Raw genomic sequence first — 16,071 nt, forward strand, 5'->3', positions numbered from 1 at the left:
AATAAGAAGTTCATCATTTACAATTTACAAAAGAAATTTACTGTATTATATATTTTCTAGATGTTAAAGTATAAATAATGAAGTTAGTAATTGATAAAATATCTAGTGCATAAAAAAAGGTATCTTGAGGAGTGCACAAAGTGAAAATAACTAGATTTTATTTTTCAATTTTAGTTTAGATCTGATCAGATAAATTAGCAAATACAGATAAATTATTCAGATATAATTTAAATCCAAACAAGAGAAATTTCAATAAAGTTCTTCAAAATCAGAAATAAAAGCATATTCTAGTTAATAATAAATTTGTTTGAATATGATATAAAAATATTTTCAAATTGTTAAAAATTTTTATCACAATATATACAAATGTGTAACACCAGATTCTCTGAAATTGTGATTATGTGTTTAAAATCTTTGCCTAGCACATTAAATCTTAGGGAACTACTTATTTACTATATACTAAAATGGATAAATCTTGCTAAAATAGCTTCATGATTTAAGTAAGATATTAAAATTAATTCATAGCGGTCTATGACTCACTATCTAAAACTTTATAGTTTTAGTGAAAACTATAGTAACCATAGTAAAATCAGAGATGTCCTTTAAAGGAAAAATTTGAGCATTTTTATTGATAGGAAACTGAGAAAAATAAAGGTCCCAGGCATGAAAATATTTGCTTATAGTTTTACCTACACATAAGATGTGGATTAAAATAAATTACAGTTTTCATTTTGTTTGTAACATATATAAAGTGCTGTTCTGACATAAAAGGAAAATTCAGGAGTACTTCAATAATATCAGACAGAACCCCAAATCTAGTCAATTGCACAACTGCATATTAGTGCAAAGTCTAAGTAGGCTGCAAAAGTTACTCATGTGAGTGAACGTTGGGTTACAAATAAATGCAGTGTAAATACTGTGCGTTACTTCTGTAAGAACCTATTCATTTGCAGAAACACAATTTTAGCTCACACAACAAAGCTGTTGAGTCAGGAAACTAAAATCTTTGTGTCCGGAGACCATGGCTAAACTTTGCTATGATAAAGTCATCAGTCCACCATGTCTCCTGCTTAACCTACATGACTCTGATGTGAACTCCAAACTGCACCCACCATTGTCTTCAGATACCTCAATGTTAAGGTTTTCTGGAACAACAGGGGATAGAGGTCTTCAGAGCATATATATGCCTGGCTTCTTTTCTTTATTTCTTATAGTACCAAGTTAACATAAACAGAAAAGCAAAGCCTGGAGCACAAGACATCTTCCCTGACACAAGTGCTTTCCCCAAGTTCTAGACTCAGCTCCTTCTGTTCTCTTTGCTGCCATGTTCTCAGAGCCACATCCTGTTTCACAACATTAGTTTTCTCTTTCTTGTCTATCTTTCAAGTCCAGTTTAAATATGATCTCATTTGTAAAGCATCCCCCAATTCTGTAGAGTTAATACCTTCCCTCAGTGTGCTTTCAAGCACTTTGCACACACCTCTACACATGTTTATTATACATTATATGACCATGACATGTATGTTTATGTACCTATCTTTCCAATAAACTGTAAGCTCAATCTTTATAAATCAACTTGTCTTTGTTTTTAAAAATATGATTTTGACTTGGGGCAAATTTACTCTGACCCAACCCCTCAGTATCACCCAATCTCATCTTAGAATAGTCTCCCTTTTCTTGATGTACCTAGTGAAACACCACTCTCAAGTTTCAGCCTGATTCCTACCTGCTCTGTGAAGACTTCCTTGACCACATAAATTCCCCTTCTCTGAATACTTTTTGTGTTTTCCGAGTTTACCTCTGCTTCCCTCATTTTGTTATCTATACCCCGCTGCCATGACAAAGATGTTTACATTCATGACACACTACTATGAACACACCCAGGGTTATGTGTCTCTCACCAGCTACATAGCTCTCTCTCTCCTTCCCTACTTATCAAAATACATGTGTAGCACTATGGTAACATTTAAAAATTTTCTCTAATTAACATAATCAATTAATACACTCAATTATTCTAACTTTTATTAATAATAAAGTTCACCGTAAACAGAATACATATCAGAGCTCTTCATGAAATCAGTGGTTGAAAACCGGGAGGCTATCACTTTCATTTGGCACTTAATGATTACTAGTGTTTTCTTTTGTTTTTGTTTTTTTTTCATGAACCAATAAGATGATAAGCTAACAGAAGAATTAGACATCAACTCCATGGTATATTTCTGTGCTTCCTTAGGGTTCCTAGCTCTATGCTTTGAATTTGACTGGTGCTTTATAAATAATGCATCTTTTGGTGGTAATAGCAATGTTGTCAATAGATAGGAAATGGTATCACTTTTAATAACGTGAAACAGTAATTGAGCCTTACACATGGTTAATCTCTGTAAAAGACTGTCCTCTCTCCTCCTTTTACCATTCATGAGGTAATTTTTAGGAATTCCTGCTAAGAGTCTTCAAGTCTAAAAAATAATTTAGAAAATTAAAATGCAGCATACTGAAGAATCTTATATTCCAAATGCAGTCTTTCAATGTTTTTAAAAGTGTTAGAGCTCTAAATCACAATATCCAATTCAAAATAATAGAAAAGGGGCCCTTTTTTTCACATCCTAATGAAGGAATTCGAAAAATGCAACCACATTTTGTTATTGGAGCTTATTAGAGCACAAAAGATCCTGTATAACCTTGTCAAAATGAAATCAGTTCCAACAAGCACTGTATACAATAAACTGAAGAGTGGTACAGCACCTTTTTTCCAGTAACGAGCTTTTCAGGTTAAAGGTATGTTCTGTTCTCTACAAATTCAGTGTACAATAATTTCTAACTTGTCAACCTCTTTTGTTTTGTGGCAGTTTCTCTTTTTAAAAATTGCATTCTGGCCCATTCAGAATGGATTTTCAGAGCAAAATTAAGTCTAAAGAGTCCCAGAAGCCCAAACTGTTTGTTTCTCTCTAAGGACTAGTGTTCAATCGGGAGAAAAACTGCCACCATTTAGTTTGGACTCCATATGTCTACTTCCTTTCTGCTTTATGTCACTAACTCCCCTGGGTGGTCCCAGGATAATCAAGAGTGAATTCAAACCAAGGATTATTAGTGGAGATATAGAAGATTATTAGTGGAATATTATTAGTCAGAACTCAATGTATACTAGAAGTATTAAGGTAAGAAGTGTCTTTTTGAAAGAAGTTATTCGCATATCCTAATTTTAAAAATAACAGGCATCCTTAACTTTACTGATAATTGCACTGCCATTGGAAGCAATTGTAAGAGGAAAAGTTTACTGTATTTGCTTTTTTGCCTGTGCAGAGAAGGACATTTATCTGTTCCCATTATATTCAGCTACATGTAGCAGCCTATTTGGGTTATAGCATAAGAATGGATAACAGTACCAAGGCTCTTACTTAAATGACAGCCACCAGGTTGACAAGGCCTCAACTAGCCAGAGCATGCCTCTTCTTCCAGAGCTGTATGGTAACCTCATCTGCTTCATAAAAAGGAGCCCTTTTAAAAATTATATTTGAATGCATCCATATTTATTCCTCTGATAGCTTCAACTGGCTTCACATACTAAATGGAATCCTCATACAATAAAAAAAGCTGTTCTTGAAAAATAAAAAGTACTGCAATTTTAAACTGTAGGTGGTAACCCAAAGTCATACGTAATTACAAGAAAAGTTGATGAATAAAATCAGTTTGTCATTTGAAAAAAATGTATGCATTTTTTTTCTTTTAAAATACTCTTTTACATTCCAAACTGACAAAGGAAAGTGAAATTTAAAGTGGGAAAAAAATGCCTTTGAAGTGAATGATTCCATACCATTTAGCTCCACCTACTTCCATACTAGGAGTTCTTTCCTAAAAGTGCTTTACCAAAAAGTAAATCAGATGATTTGATCAAACACTTTAAGTTCTGTGAGGATGTCAGTTTCCTCTGAGAGAACAGTACTGTCACCCATTAGAAGAGAAACTTAAACCAAATATAAATATACACAAGGGAAAGTATGATATAGTAGAAAATTACTGATTGAAAAATCCAGATATTTTGATTTTTCATTTAGGTTCTGTGATAAAATAACTGAGAGACATTTTGCCTATAATTTAATCCCTCTGAATCTATGCTTCTTCATCTAAAAAAACAGAGTTTAGACCTGGTCATTTATTCATAAATTATTCCTCTTCTTATTTAATACACAAATTCCATAAAAGAGTAACAATGGGTTCTGGAATCCTGAACTAAATATCCTTAAGGCTTAACTAAACTGTGCTACTGTACTATGTTACCAATTTGTAAGTTAAAAAATGCTGTCATTAAATTGGAAGTTATTACACAGCACTAATTCTAGTGAATTCTAATTTTCACATATATGTTTGTTGTCTAATCGATTTTTAAAGGTAGTAAAATGTATTCAAATAGAATATTTAATATTGCAATATAAAAGCTTATTTAAATGAAAATTAAAGGAGAACTTGGGAGTGTTTCAAAAATGTTATTATAAACTTGCTATCCTGTAACTTAAAATCAACAAGGGCTATTTGTAAATACTTTTTGTGTAAGCATATTAATAAATAGAGTCTCTTGGATGTATCCACAACAGATAATCCCTAATAAACACTAAGAATAATGTTAAGCAGAATTGTGAAGAAATGCCTATTGAGCTCCACTTTTAATATGCCCTCCTATCACCTGTAGCCCTAGAATTCAGAGTTCTCATGCAAAAGCAGGGTCTTTCTTAACCTTCAAAAAGCTTATTTAATAAACTAATTCCCACATGGAATTTGGTGACACAGATTGATAACATTCCCCAAATTATTTATATTTAAAATATAGGCTCAATAAAGAAGTGAACATTTTACCAAAGTAATATATTTCTAATCGTGGAATTTCATATTCTCCTGGCTATGTCTCCTGAAATATTACAATTAATGTGGGGACCTTGAAACATCTGTGAAATTGCATCATGGTAAAACATATGAGTGAAAACACCTCATTGGTTTATTTTTACTAAGAAGTCCAGGCATAATTGAGAGTGTTTACTTATTTATTATAGGATCTACAGTGCCTGGCCTAGCACTTTATATACAGCAGATACTCAAGAAAACATTTCCTGGAATAGTAAAATATTACTAGTAGTAATATCATTGTGATGTGGATTTTCAGGCCATGCATCAGAGAAGTTTTACATCTGTTTACATTTAAAGATAAATGTTATCTTTATAAGAGATGATATATTTTAAAAAAAAGGAAAGGATATAGATTTCCAAAAAACAAATCCAGTTTTAAGTTAGCTATCGTCATAGAGTTTTGTGAAAAGATAAACAGACATGTGAAGTCAATTGCAAAACTCTTCTAATTTCAAAGATTTCTATTGGAGATGTGAATTCTTCTATACACAATTATTCATACTGTGCACTGCTTAAATCCATAAGGTGGCATTTACATATGGATTGCCAAGTAAATACATCTCACTTATTTTCCCAATATTGGATGAAAGTTAAAGGTCTTGATTTTGGTGACCAAGGAATGAATATCATTACCCTGATTTGGTTCAGAAGTTAGGGCAGTGTATACACACAAATACACGCATATACACTTAGGTATATATGTGTATATATGTGTATGTATGTGAATATGGGTTTGTGCATATTTATGTATGTATATATGTATCTATACATACATATGTGTATTATTTTATTAAGGTTTCTTCTGTTGAAAGAGAGAAACAGAGAGATAAAGAAATTTAATTAAAGAAATATTTTTGATTGCCTGCTATTTAGAAGGCACTGCTCCAAGATAAGATTTCTGCTTTGTGCATATAACATATGCACATAAATACATACATATACAATATATGTACACATGTATAATACACATATACATGTACATGTACATATCTACAATCAAATATACAACTAAAATACCAAATAATGATAAATGCCCTGCAGAGAATTAAAATAAAGTCATATGTGACTGGGAGAATGGTTTGGAAACAGCGCCAGCAGAACTTGCTGATGAATTGGAAAGAAGGGCAGAGAAGATTCAAGGATAATTCTTAGACTCTGGAACAAGTATGTTATATGTTGTTACAATGTTTGTGAAAACTACATTTTTGTAAGAAGCTACAAAGCAGATTTTATGTAAAATCTTCGTCTAGTTAGGCATGCCATTGTTTCTAAAAAGGAATGCCAACAATTTCCCCCCATGGGTGATTGAATATTGATTGAATTTCTCTAATGAATTAATGCATATATACTTGGGGAGAAGAGCTCTATACATTTTATAAAGCTATATTCTAGCCTTTTTTGCACATAAAAAAAAAATCTAGAAAGACTAAGTGCCATGGGTATAACCCTTCTGTTCTGAAATTGACAGAAAAGATCATATATAAAGAGTGCAAGGGAAAACATTTTAAATGTTGGATTTGTTGGGTGGTGGAGTCTTTCTTCCCTTCAGACAGGAATGAGGGTTTTCCGCATGGACACCTTAGTCAGTGATCCATCTAGGTACCACAGAAACATTTACTTCAGAGTGGTATCTCAATGAATTTTTACCTTGAAAGGTGAAACTTTATCCACTTCAGGCTCATCTTAAAGAGATGAAATTTAGCCTCAACTCTGTGTTGAGTAAGCCTGTACATATCCACTTTTCAAAATGCTTTATAATGAAAGCAGTGCCCCTGTCTCCACTACTTGATCCCATTTCACTTCTCTCTGCAGAGTTCAACAGCATATTCATCCAGTCAGAGGTACTCCTTTCCCACAGGCATCACAGCTCTCCCTGCTTATTCATGTCCAGAGATGCTATGTTTTATCTCAGCAATTAAAGAAGGTACTGTTTTAAGACTCATCCAGCTAGTTTATTGTCTGGAAACTCTCAACTGGAGATGAGAGCAGCAGCCATAGGCTTCTTCCATCAGTGCACTCTTTGTTGTTCCACATGGATGTCTTTTCTATCCTTTTCTTCCTACACCGTATATTTTTCCATCTATGCTTCTAAAGAAAGCATCTCCAAAGGAAAAATGCTCATTATGAGCACACAGAATCAATTTACCAACTGGTAGGTCTGTTTCCATGTGAGGAAACAGATTTTAGCTGAATCCCTTTCAAATGTTTGCTAGGCTGGCTGTACATCTGTCCATTAATCCAGTCTTCTCTTTCCTGCTCCCCACCCACTTATCTGAGCTCAAAGATTCACTCTCTTATTTCCATTTTGATCTGTATTACCTTTCCTAACAGCACAGCTAAGCAAAAAAAATCATGTAGACTCTCAATGTTTCTAAATGTTTTGTTGCTGGATAATTATAACAGTAAATGTAAGTATGACTGCCAACCTTTTAGTCTAGCTATGTATTTACTATGAAGCACAGAAGTACACTCTTAATTTTAATTAATGAGAGTTCTCATTAGCTTTCAAATCATTGATAATCATAGAAGGAATATATAAAATATATACCTTAAGACTAGGAAAGTATGTATTATAATCATATTTGCTTAGTTCTAGAGTAAGACAAATTTAAACACAAATTTAGGATATTACTTTATGATATTCCTAATCTGTTTCATAATTAGTATGGCATGCATCTATATATGTATTATTTATTTTGCTAAATTTAGGATCAGGAACTAAAACCCTAAAGCAATTGAATTTATATCTTGTACCTTAGTTAAGTATTTGAAGGAGATAACAGATGGTTTGGAAATGTGTGTTAAAGTGAAAGAAAGGCTACCCTCCATGACTCAATTTCCCTCTCTCCCATGGTAAACAAATTGACTGAAAGGAAGAATCAGCACCTGGGATGGGAAGTGAACCTGCATTTACCTGTAGTCTCTGAAAGAGACGGGTATCTAAATGAACAACAAAGTTTGGAAGCTTGGTTTGATGCAGGAATTTGTAATATCTTGGTGTACAACATTCTGCCTCTGCGTAATTTTGACATTTATTATTAAACAATAAAGGTAAAGTGAAATGAAAGTAGCAGTTGTATCAATTTTTTTTAAAGCTGGAAAGGCATATTTAATAGTTTGATACCTTTCACTAAACGAAAACACATAGATATTTCTAGCAGTAATATTCTCTTACTATAAAAATTAAAAACCTGAAACACTATTTTTATAAATGTTCTTACTAGCTAACAATAAAATATGATGGATCTTATTCTATGTATGTGTTATTTTTGAGGTAAATTATCCTGGAAACAAGCAAACAAACAAAAAGCAATATCACATTTTTCATCAGTATTCATTTCAATAGATACATGAATAAATATATAACACAAACCCTAACTGTCAAGTGATATTTTAGGAATACAAAGTCAGCAACTGTCAGTAAACTGATTGGCATTACATAAACAAGCTTTTTATACTATTTCACTTTCTACCATAATAATAATACTAGTTATGAAAAATTTTACTTGTTTTTATACAGTCCTACATATGAAATTTGCTAGAAAAAGCTAAATATGTACATATAAAGAAAAGTAAAAATATGGAAAGGTGCATAGTGGATAATTTTATTCAAAATAAGAATAACAAGAGTTAAGATAATGAAGAAGTAATGAATTGTTATAAAAGCTTATTTCTGTAAGTCAAAAACAGTGAAGTAATGGAATAAAAGTAATGGTAAGATAATTTTAAATTTCATATAAGGGCTACTATGGTAATATGAAAAGTAAATTTGAAGAGAGATGGTGAGTATCATGAACAAAGTTCTGGAATAGTGCATCTCAACTCTGCCATGACTGTGTGAGACAGCCCTGAGATGGGTCCTAAGTGGAGTGTCCTCTCCACTGAAGCTCACAGTGGACTCCCCCTTACTCCTCTCTACAGTGTGGACCTGTCATAGTTAGTACAGCTACTGGCAGAAGAAGAAATAAGTTACTCATTTTTTCTACTTGTATTACTGTATTTCTTCCCGAATTCTGGGGAGGGCAGATGATAGTAAAAGAGTTCCAGCACCACTGTCCATCTTCCATATGTATTCTGAGGCGTGGTTATGCCTTTCTCTAGCATGAGTGTGAAGGGAGGTCAAAGGCATTGGGATAGTTGAGGAGGAAGAAGTATAGGATTTGGGGGGAAGTGGTAATTTATGTTTTCCACTCTTCATAGATATTCTTTCAAAATTTCCCAGGTACTATAAAGTTCTGACACTTCCAAAAGAATACTTTTTAAATAAGTGGATGACAAATAAATATAAGGACTTGAATCATCCCCAACCACAAAATAAGATTAGTCTCAGGTCATTCTCAGTTCTCTGCAGCCATTCCTTGTGTAATGAATAGGTATCTTCTATGATTTCTATACTAAAAGATGGAGATCTGGGTAGCATTTCTTTGAGGAGAGGATATTTTACCTAAACTTTCTGAATTTGATGTTGCATCAGAGAAACAAGGGTGATTATAACTTTTATCCTGCTCTCTCTATATTACTAATTTGCTGTAGTGTTGATTTTTAATGATCTTCTCTATTGCTTAGTTAACAAGAATATAGAATTTTCTCATTCTTCAATAGGGATAACTTAATTTATGCTCTGGGTACCATTCAGGGAAGACCTTGGGCAGTAAATTGTACACAACCTTTGGGTAAATTTTGTACCAGAGCACTGGACTGAGATTGCTTTAAGGTATCATAAGACTACTAGTAATAGTATAATAATAATACTCTGATTTATTATTTATCTATGTTCCTGGCACTGGTGGGTACTTCTATTTATGATGTATGCCATTTGTTTATAAATAATCCAGGAGTACTGTGTTACTATTTTTTTTTGTAATTCCAGACAATTGGACCATGCTGTCACAAACTATGAATATCTACATCATTGTATATCCATACTCCTATAACTCTTTGACTTTTGTACTATACTTACTTGAATGCTTATCGTTCATGTTTAACTCTAAGTTTCTTGAGTGATATTCACCTTTGCTCCTATAGCGCATTTCACTCAGTGAATAAATGCTAAATACTTATTTGGTGAATGAATGAATATCTCCTTTGATCTGAGTTCTCCAAATAGTAAAAACAGCAATGGAACAGTATATTTCAAGATCATTAATATGGAAGTAATTAGCCATTCAAAAGAAATAAATAGCATGATAACAATAATAACATGAGAGTAACTTCAATATTTTTTATACAGAAGTAAAAAACAAAAAACTACTGTGCTCACAGGAATTAATAGTATCACTATGGCTACTAATTTAACAGATTAATTTTTCCATTGCTGTGCTTGTTAATGAAAAAATGGTACCTTTTTTCCTAATGGAATCTCTACAGTGCAAACGTTTCTAAAGTGTAATTTTTATTTTTTTTGTTTTTTTTGCGATATGCGGGCCGCTCACCGTTGTGAAGCACAGGCTCCGGACGCGCAGGTTCAGCAGCCATGGCTCACGGGCCCAGCCGCTCTGCGGCATGTGGGATCTTCCCAGACCGGGACACGAACCCATGTCCCTTGCATCGGCAAGTGGACTCTCAACCACTGCACCACCAGGGAAGCCCCAAAAGTGTAATGTTTTATCTTACATGTATTTGTATACATGTACTGAATTTTGTTAGGCCTTTCATTGAGAGTGAGAACCAGACTGGCAGTTTCAAATTACCATCTGAAATTGTAATGTTTAAATTTGCAAAGGTATCATGGGGTTAGGGTGGAGGGGAACACTCCAGTGTCCATGACATACAAAGTCAGTGCTGTTAACAATTAAATGTGAAAACATTTAAATAATGCACTTCCACTGACACCCAAAGAATAAAATCTAACCATTAGGATGGTACCTAGATAGCAGATGATTTCACAGCAAAGTGCTCTGACCTCCATCAAGTTAAGAATCAACAGAACCTAGATAACTGTGGTAGAATCAGAGACAGTCTCAGCTCATGAAAGGCTCTTCTGTGCTAGAGCTATATTAAATTATCACAGCTAATGTAAAATCAAACTTGGTGTAAAAGATAAAAGTGTAAAGTTCTCACAAATGATCACTTATCACTTCATTCTGAAATGCATACAGTATTCATTATAGATTGAAATACCACTCAAATTTCACCATTTAGTTGGGTTTTGAAACAGCCAAACCATTAACAGAAGAGAGTAGCTTTTTATATTTATACAACCAGTGACTAATGAAACATTATACCCTGTGCGCAAAGGAGGAAAAAAAAAACCCTTTATTTTGTAATGAACCCAATTGGAGCCCTTTTTAAACACAGTGTAATATGGTTTCACTGTTTCATCGAGCCTCTCATTACTTGTGTCAATAATCCTAGGTAAACCACTGTTGAACTTCACAGCAATTTATCTAGTAGCATGAATAGCATTAATCTATGGGGTGCTTTTGATGAATTGTAGTTCAAAAAGCAAAGCCAAAAATGACTTCTTACAAAGTGCTCAGAAAAGTATCTATTAGAAATATGTCAACTGCCAACTACCTAAAGGTAGCTTGGCTATTTAGGAAATCATGCTGTTGGCTAGCTTGCAAACACTGAGAAAACATATGAATTTTCCCCACTTGAATTACTTTAAAAAAACAAATAACATACTTTTCATCTAAGTATATTATTTTTTCTGTCACTTCCCTTCTAATTCTCTATATTTTTATGTCATATTGCTTTCAACACAATGTGACATGCTATGCAACATGCCCCAGGTTCCAAAACTGTTAGGTGAGACAAGCGCTTATCAAGTTGAGGGTGAATCAGACTTCATTTCCGTGACGGCAAGATCTAAACATCCAGGTCAGCACGAACTGAAAGCTACTCCTGGATCCTGCTCTAAGGATCTAACTTATCTTCTTGACACACTCAGTGGTTGTTATATTCTCTCTGGCAGTGAGCCTGGTAGGGTTTATCTACAGGGGGTTACTACATTTAATTCCAATTTATCAGTCTAATTTGATTAGGCTGATCTTTCCCAAAAGCTGGAATTTGCACAATTCATGAGATACTAGAAATTACTCTCTCAGCTCTGTTATCTTCAAGATGTTTATATGTGGACAGTCTATTCAATGCAAGACTTTGTTTGCCTTCAAGAACAAAAGTGTTATTAAGAACTGAGAAATGGTAGACACTAAGGCAATTTGAAAATAAAGTTGTAAATTGATTTAATACACTATTCTTTCTCCAATTTTGGCCTGTATCATAAAAAAGTAAACATCTTGGGAAAAAACACAAATGGGATTATTTTTCCCCTAAAATTAAATCCCTTTACAAAGAATTAGACTTTATCCCCCAAATTCCTTTTTGGAAAGGTATAAAATTAACCCATGCTTCTTACAGTTATTTTATACTTAGGTTCATGAGAAAGATTTCAAATAAATGTACTCCCTTCAGGATTTCTAAGATCCATTGGATTTATTACAGCATTGTGTAATTTTTACACAGTACTCATTCAAATACTGTAATATTGTGTAGAACACAACATTAGTCTTAAAAAAAATGTTTTCTTGGTGAACTATATGAGAAAAATCTTACATTCTCTAATGCTTTTTTCTCTTGGAGATTCACATTGTACCCTATAAATAAACTCTGAGAAGTCTTGTAATAAAGAAACCTGACTAATTTTGTTTATTGTGATATTAATCGATTTCAGAAAAGTTCATCTTCGTCTAACAATATGTTAAAGCTACCTCATGGACAACTTGTCCTGGCTTTTGGAGTTTAGGAAAAACAGAGATTCTTTTTAATCTTGGGTATTGGCATGTCTTTTTGCCATTTTCCTATATTTACTCAAATTGTGAGATTATTGCAGAGGAGAAAAAAATGTCTGTGGGTGTTTCAAATTATTGTTCATAAGAAATTAGTACAGTTTTCACTAGTATTGTACACCTCTGTCTTTGCTACATCTCGATTACATGCTATCTCTCTTTGTAAAACTAGTAATAGTGATTATAAAGCATATTTTTATGATAATACTACCAAAATTAACTCAGGGAAAATATTGTTTTCATGATTCTGATTTATAATTTAAAGCATAAAACGTAAAGAAAACCATTAATATGATTTACTATTCACCACCAAATATTATACAGTATATTTATAATTAAAAAATCTTTCACAAACATAAATTTTATTTCAAGTATAGGCTGTAATTTTATTTTATTAGTTTGACTTGAAACATATTAATTGTGAATCATGAAGATATTTACACTTATGAGAAGTCCTTGTGAAAGAAAAAGAAAACCCATTTAAATTTGTTTATTATTCTAAAGATTTTGATAAATTTAAGCAGTTTTTCAGGTCATTCTTGCATGTATAATAATGTCAAAAGGTACTCACCATGTACAATGAGAACATACTCTGCACTGCTTTGGCCAATGGTATTTGTGGCTTCACATCGATATGTACCATTATCCGTTTTGTTGAGGAAAAGAATGTTTAGCTCCCTACCACTCACAACCATTCGGTCAGGATCTGGTAATTCTCCGCCATCCTTTGTCCACAAAACAGGTTCTGGCCTATTGGATTTAAACATGCATATAAACAAAAAACATATGAAATGTTACATATTCTGTGAATTAATTAAGCAATTTATAAATATTTAACACTCATTTCATGGATAACTATATGCTAACTTCTGTAAGGTACCAAAAGAATCATAATGCACTCACTCAGAAGATTTTGGAGGTATGGCAATTATAATTTTATTCTATTCTCCTTAACTAAGCAGACATGTATTAAGGAGCTAATTAGTTGAGTCACTATAGTAGTCACTGATAGATAGCAGGTCCTGCAGCCCAGATTCTGTGGCTAAATGTCTCATACCTGCTGGTCTCTGGAGGATTGCCTGTGGGCTATTGGAGCAGCCTTCCACAGAGGTATCTGGAATTATACCTTTGCATTTGGGGCCACCATTGTGGGAGCACAGCTTTGCCTGAAACCACCTGAAATTTCTCCCCCTTACCTTTCCTGCTTTCTCATCCCTCTAGAGGTTTTCTTTTCTGCAAGTTATCTCTTTTCTTTTCTTTTTTCCTTAGCTTTACTGAGATATAACTGACACACAACACTGCACTAGTTTAAGGTGCAGAGCATAATGATTTGATATATGTAAATGTTGCCACATGATAACCACAATAAGTTTAGTGAACATCCATAACCTCACATAGTTTCTTTTTTTTCTTGTGATGAGAACTTTTAAGATCTACTCTCTTAACAACTTTAAAATATACAATCCAGTATTATTAACTATAGTTGGCATACTATACATTATATCCTCAGAACTTAAAACTTGAATTTTGTATCTTTTGACCACCTTCACCCATTTCCCCTATCCCCCACCCCTGCCTCTGGCCACTTTTAGTCAACATTTTACTGGAAGTCCTAGCCAGAGCAATTAAGCAGGAAAATAAATAACTGGTAACCAAACTGGAAAGGAAGAAGTAAAACTGTCTTCATTTGCAGATGATATGATAGCATATAAAGAAAACCCTAAAAATTCCACTAAAAAGCTCTTAAAACTAATAAATGAATTCAGTAAAGTTACAAGACACAAAATCAATAGACAAAAATCAATTGAATTTCTATACATCAACAATGAAATATCAGAAACAGAAATTAAGAAAATCTATTTTATAATTGCATCAAAAAGAATAGAATACTTAGAAAAAAATGTAACCAAGGGGGTGAAAGATCTGTACACTGAAAACTATAAGACATTAATGAAAGAAACTGAAGAGATCAAATAAATGGAAAGATGGTCTTTGCTCATAGATTGAAAGAATTAATATTAAATGTCTATACTACCCAAAGCAATCTACAAATTCAATGCAATCCCTATCAAAATTCCAATGGCATTTTTCACATAAAAAGAACAAACAATCCTAAAATTTGTATGCAACAACAAAAGGCCCCAAATAGGCAAGCAATCTTGAGAAAGAAGGAAAAATCTGGGGGTTTCACACTTCCTGATTTCAAATGATATTTCAAAGATATAGTACTTAAAAGAGTATGATATTGGCAAAAATATAGACACATAGATAAATGGAATAGAAGGCTCAAAAATAAACCCATGAATATACGGTCAATTAATTTTTGACAAAGGAGGTAAGAATACACAATAGGGGAAAGGACAGTCTCTTCAATAAATAGTGCAGGGAAAACTGAAGTGCCACACACAAAAAGATAAAGCTGGGCCCCTATTTTACGTTATACATAGACATCAGCTCAAAATGGATTAAAAACTTGAATGTAAGACCTGAAAATGTAAAACAGGAAAGAAGCTCCTTGGCATTGGTCTTGGTGATGATTTTTCAGGTTTAACACCAAAAGCAAAGACAACAAAAGCAAAAATAAACAAGTGGGACCACGTTAAATTAAAAAGCTTCAGCACAGCAAAAGAAACAACTTAAAAAATGAAAAGGCAGCCTATGAAATGAGAAAATTATTTGCAAATATTATGTCTGGGTAAATAAGATAAGGGGTAAATATCCAAAATAAAGAAAGAGCTCATACAAGTCAGCAGCAAAAACCCTGATTAAAAACAGATAATCTGAATAGACAATTTTTACAAAGGAGATATACAAATGGACAACAGGTACATGAAGAGATGCGCAACATCACTAACAGCCAGGGAAATGAAAATCAAAACCACAATGAGATAACACTTATACCTGTTAGAATGGCTGCCTTCTAAAGGACAAGAAGTAATAACTGTTGGGGAGGGTGTGGAGAAAAGGGAACTCTCCTACACTGGTGGTGGGAATGTAAATTGGTGCAGCCACTATGGAGAACAGTATGGAGGTTCCTCAAAAAATTAAAAATAGAATTACCATATGGTCCAGTGATTCTACTTGTGGGTATATATCCAAAGGGGGGAAAAATCACTGTTTCAAAAAGGTATCTGCACCCATATCCATTTTAGCACTATTTACAATAGCCAAGACATGGAAACGACCTAAGTGTCCATTTACAAATGAATGGATAAAGAAAATAAATTCCAAATGTAATGGAATACTATTCAGTCATTAAAAAAAAAGAAGGAAATCCTGCCATTTGTGACAATATGGATGGACCTTGAGGGCATTATGCTAAGTGGAAAAGTCAGACAGAGAAAGACGGATACTATATGACTTCACTTATATGTGGAATCTAAGA

At 33.3% G+C, this 16,071-nt stretch overlaps 1 protein-coding gene across 1 annotated transcript in view; it reads right to left on the reverse strand.

Annotated features, from left to right (window-relative positions):
- Positions 1-16,071, reverse strand: part of CADM2 (cell adhesion molecule 2) — a 240,398-nt gene that overhangs the window by 65,496 nt on the left and 158,831 nt on the right. Inside the window, exon 6 of the mRNA XM_033855945.2 lies at positions 13,258-13,436. Coding sequence (XP_033711836.1) covers positions 13,258-13,436 — 179 coding nt within the window. The remainder of the gene's footprint in view (positions 1-13,257; positions 13,437-16,071) is intronic.

The sequence above is a fragment of the Tursiops truncatus genome, chromosome 4 (assembly GCF_011762595.2).
Source record: "Tursiops truncatus isolate mTurTru1 chromosome 4, mTurTru1.mat.Y, whole genome shotgun sequence".
NCBI classification, from domain to species: domain Eukaryota; kingdom Metazoa; phylum Chordata; class Mammalia; order Artiodactyla; family Delphinidae; genus Tursiops; species Tursiops truncatus.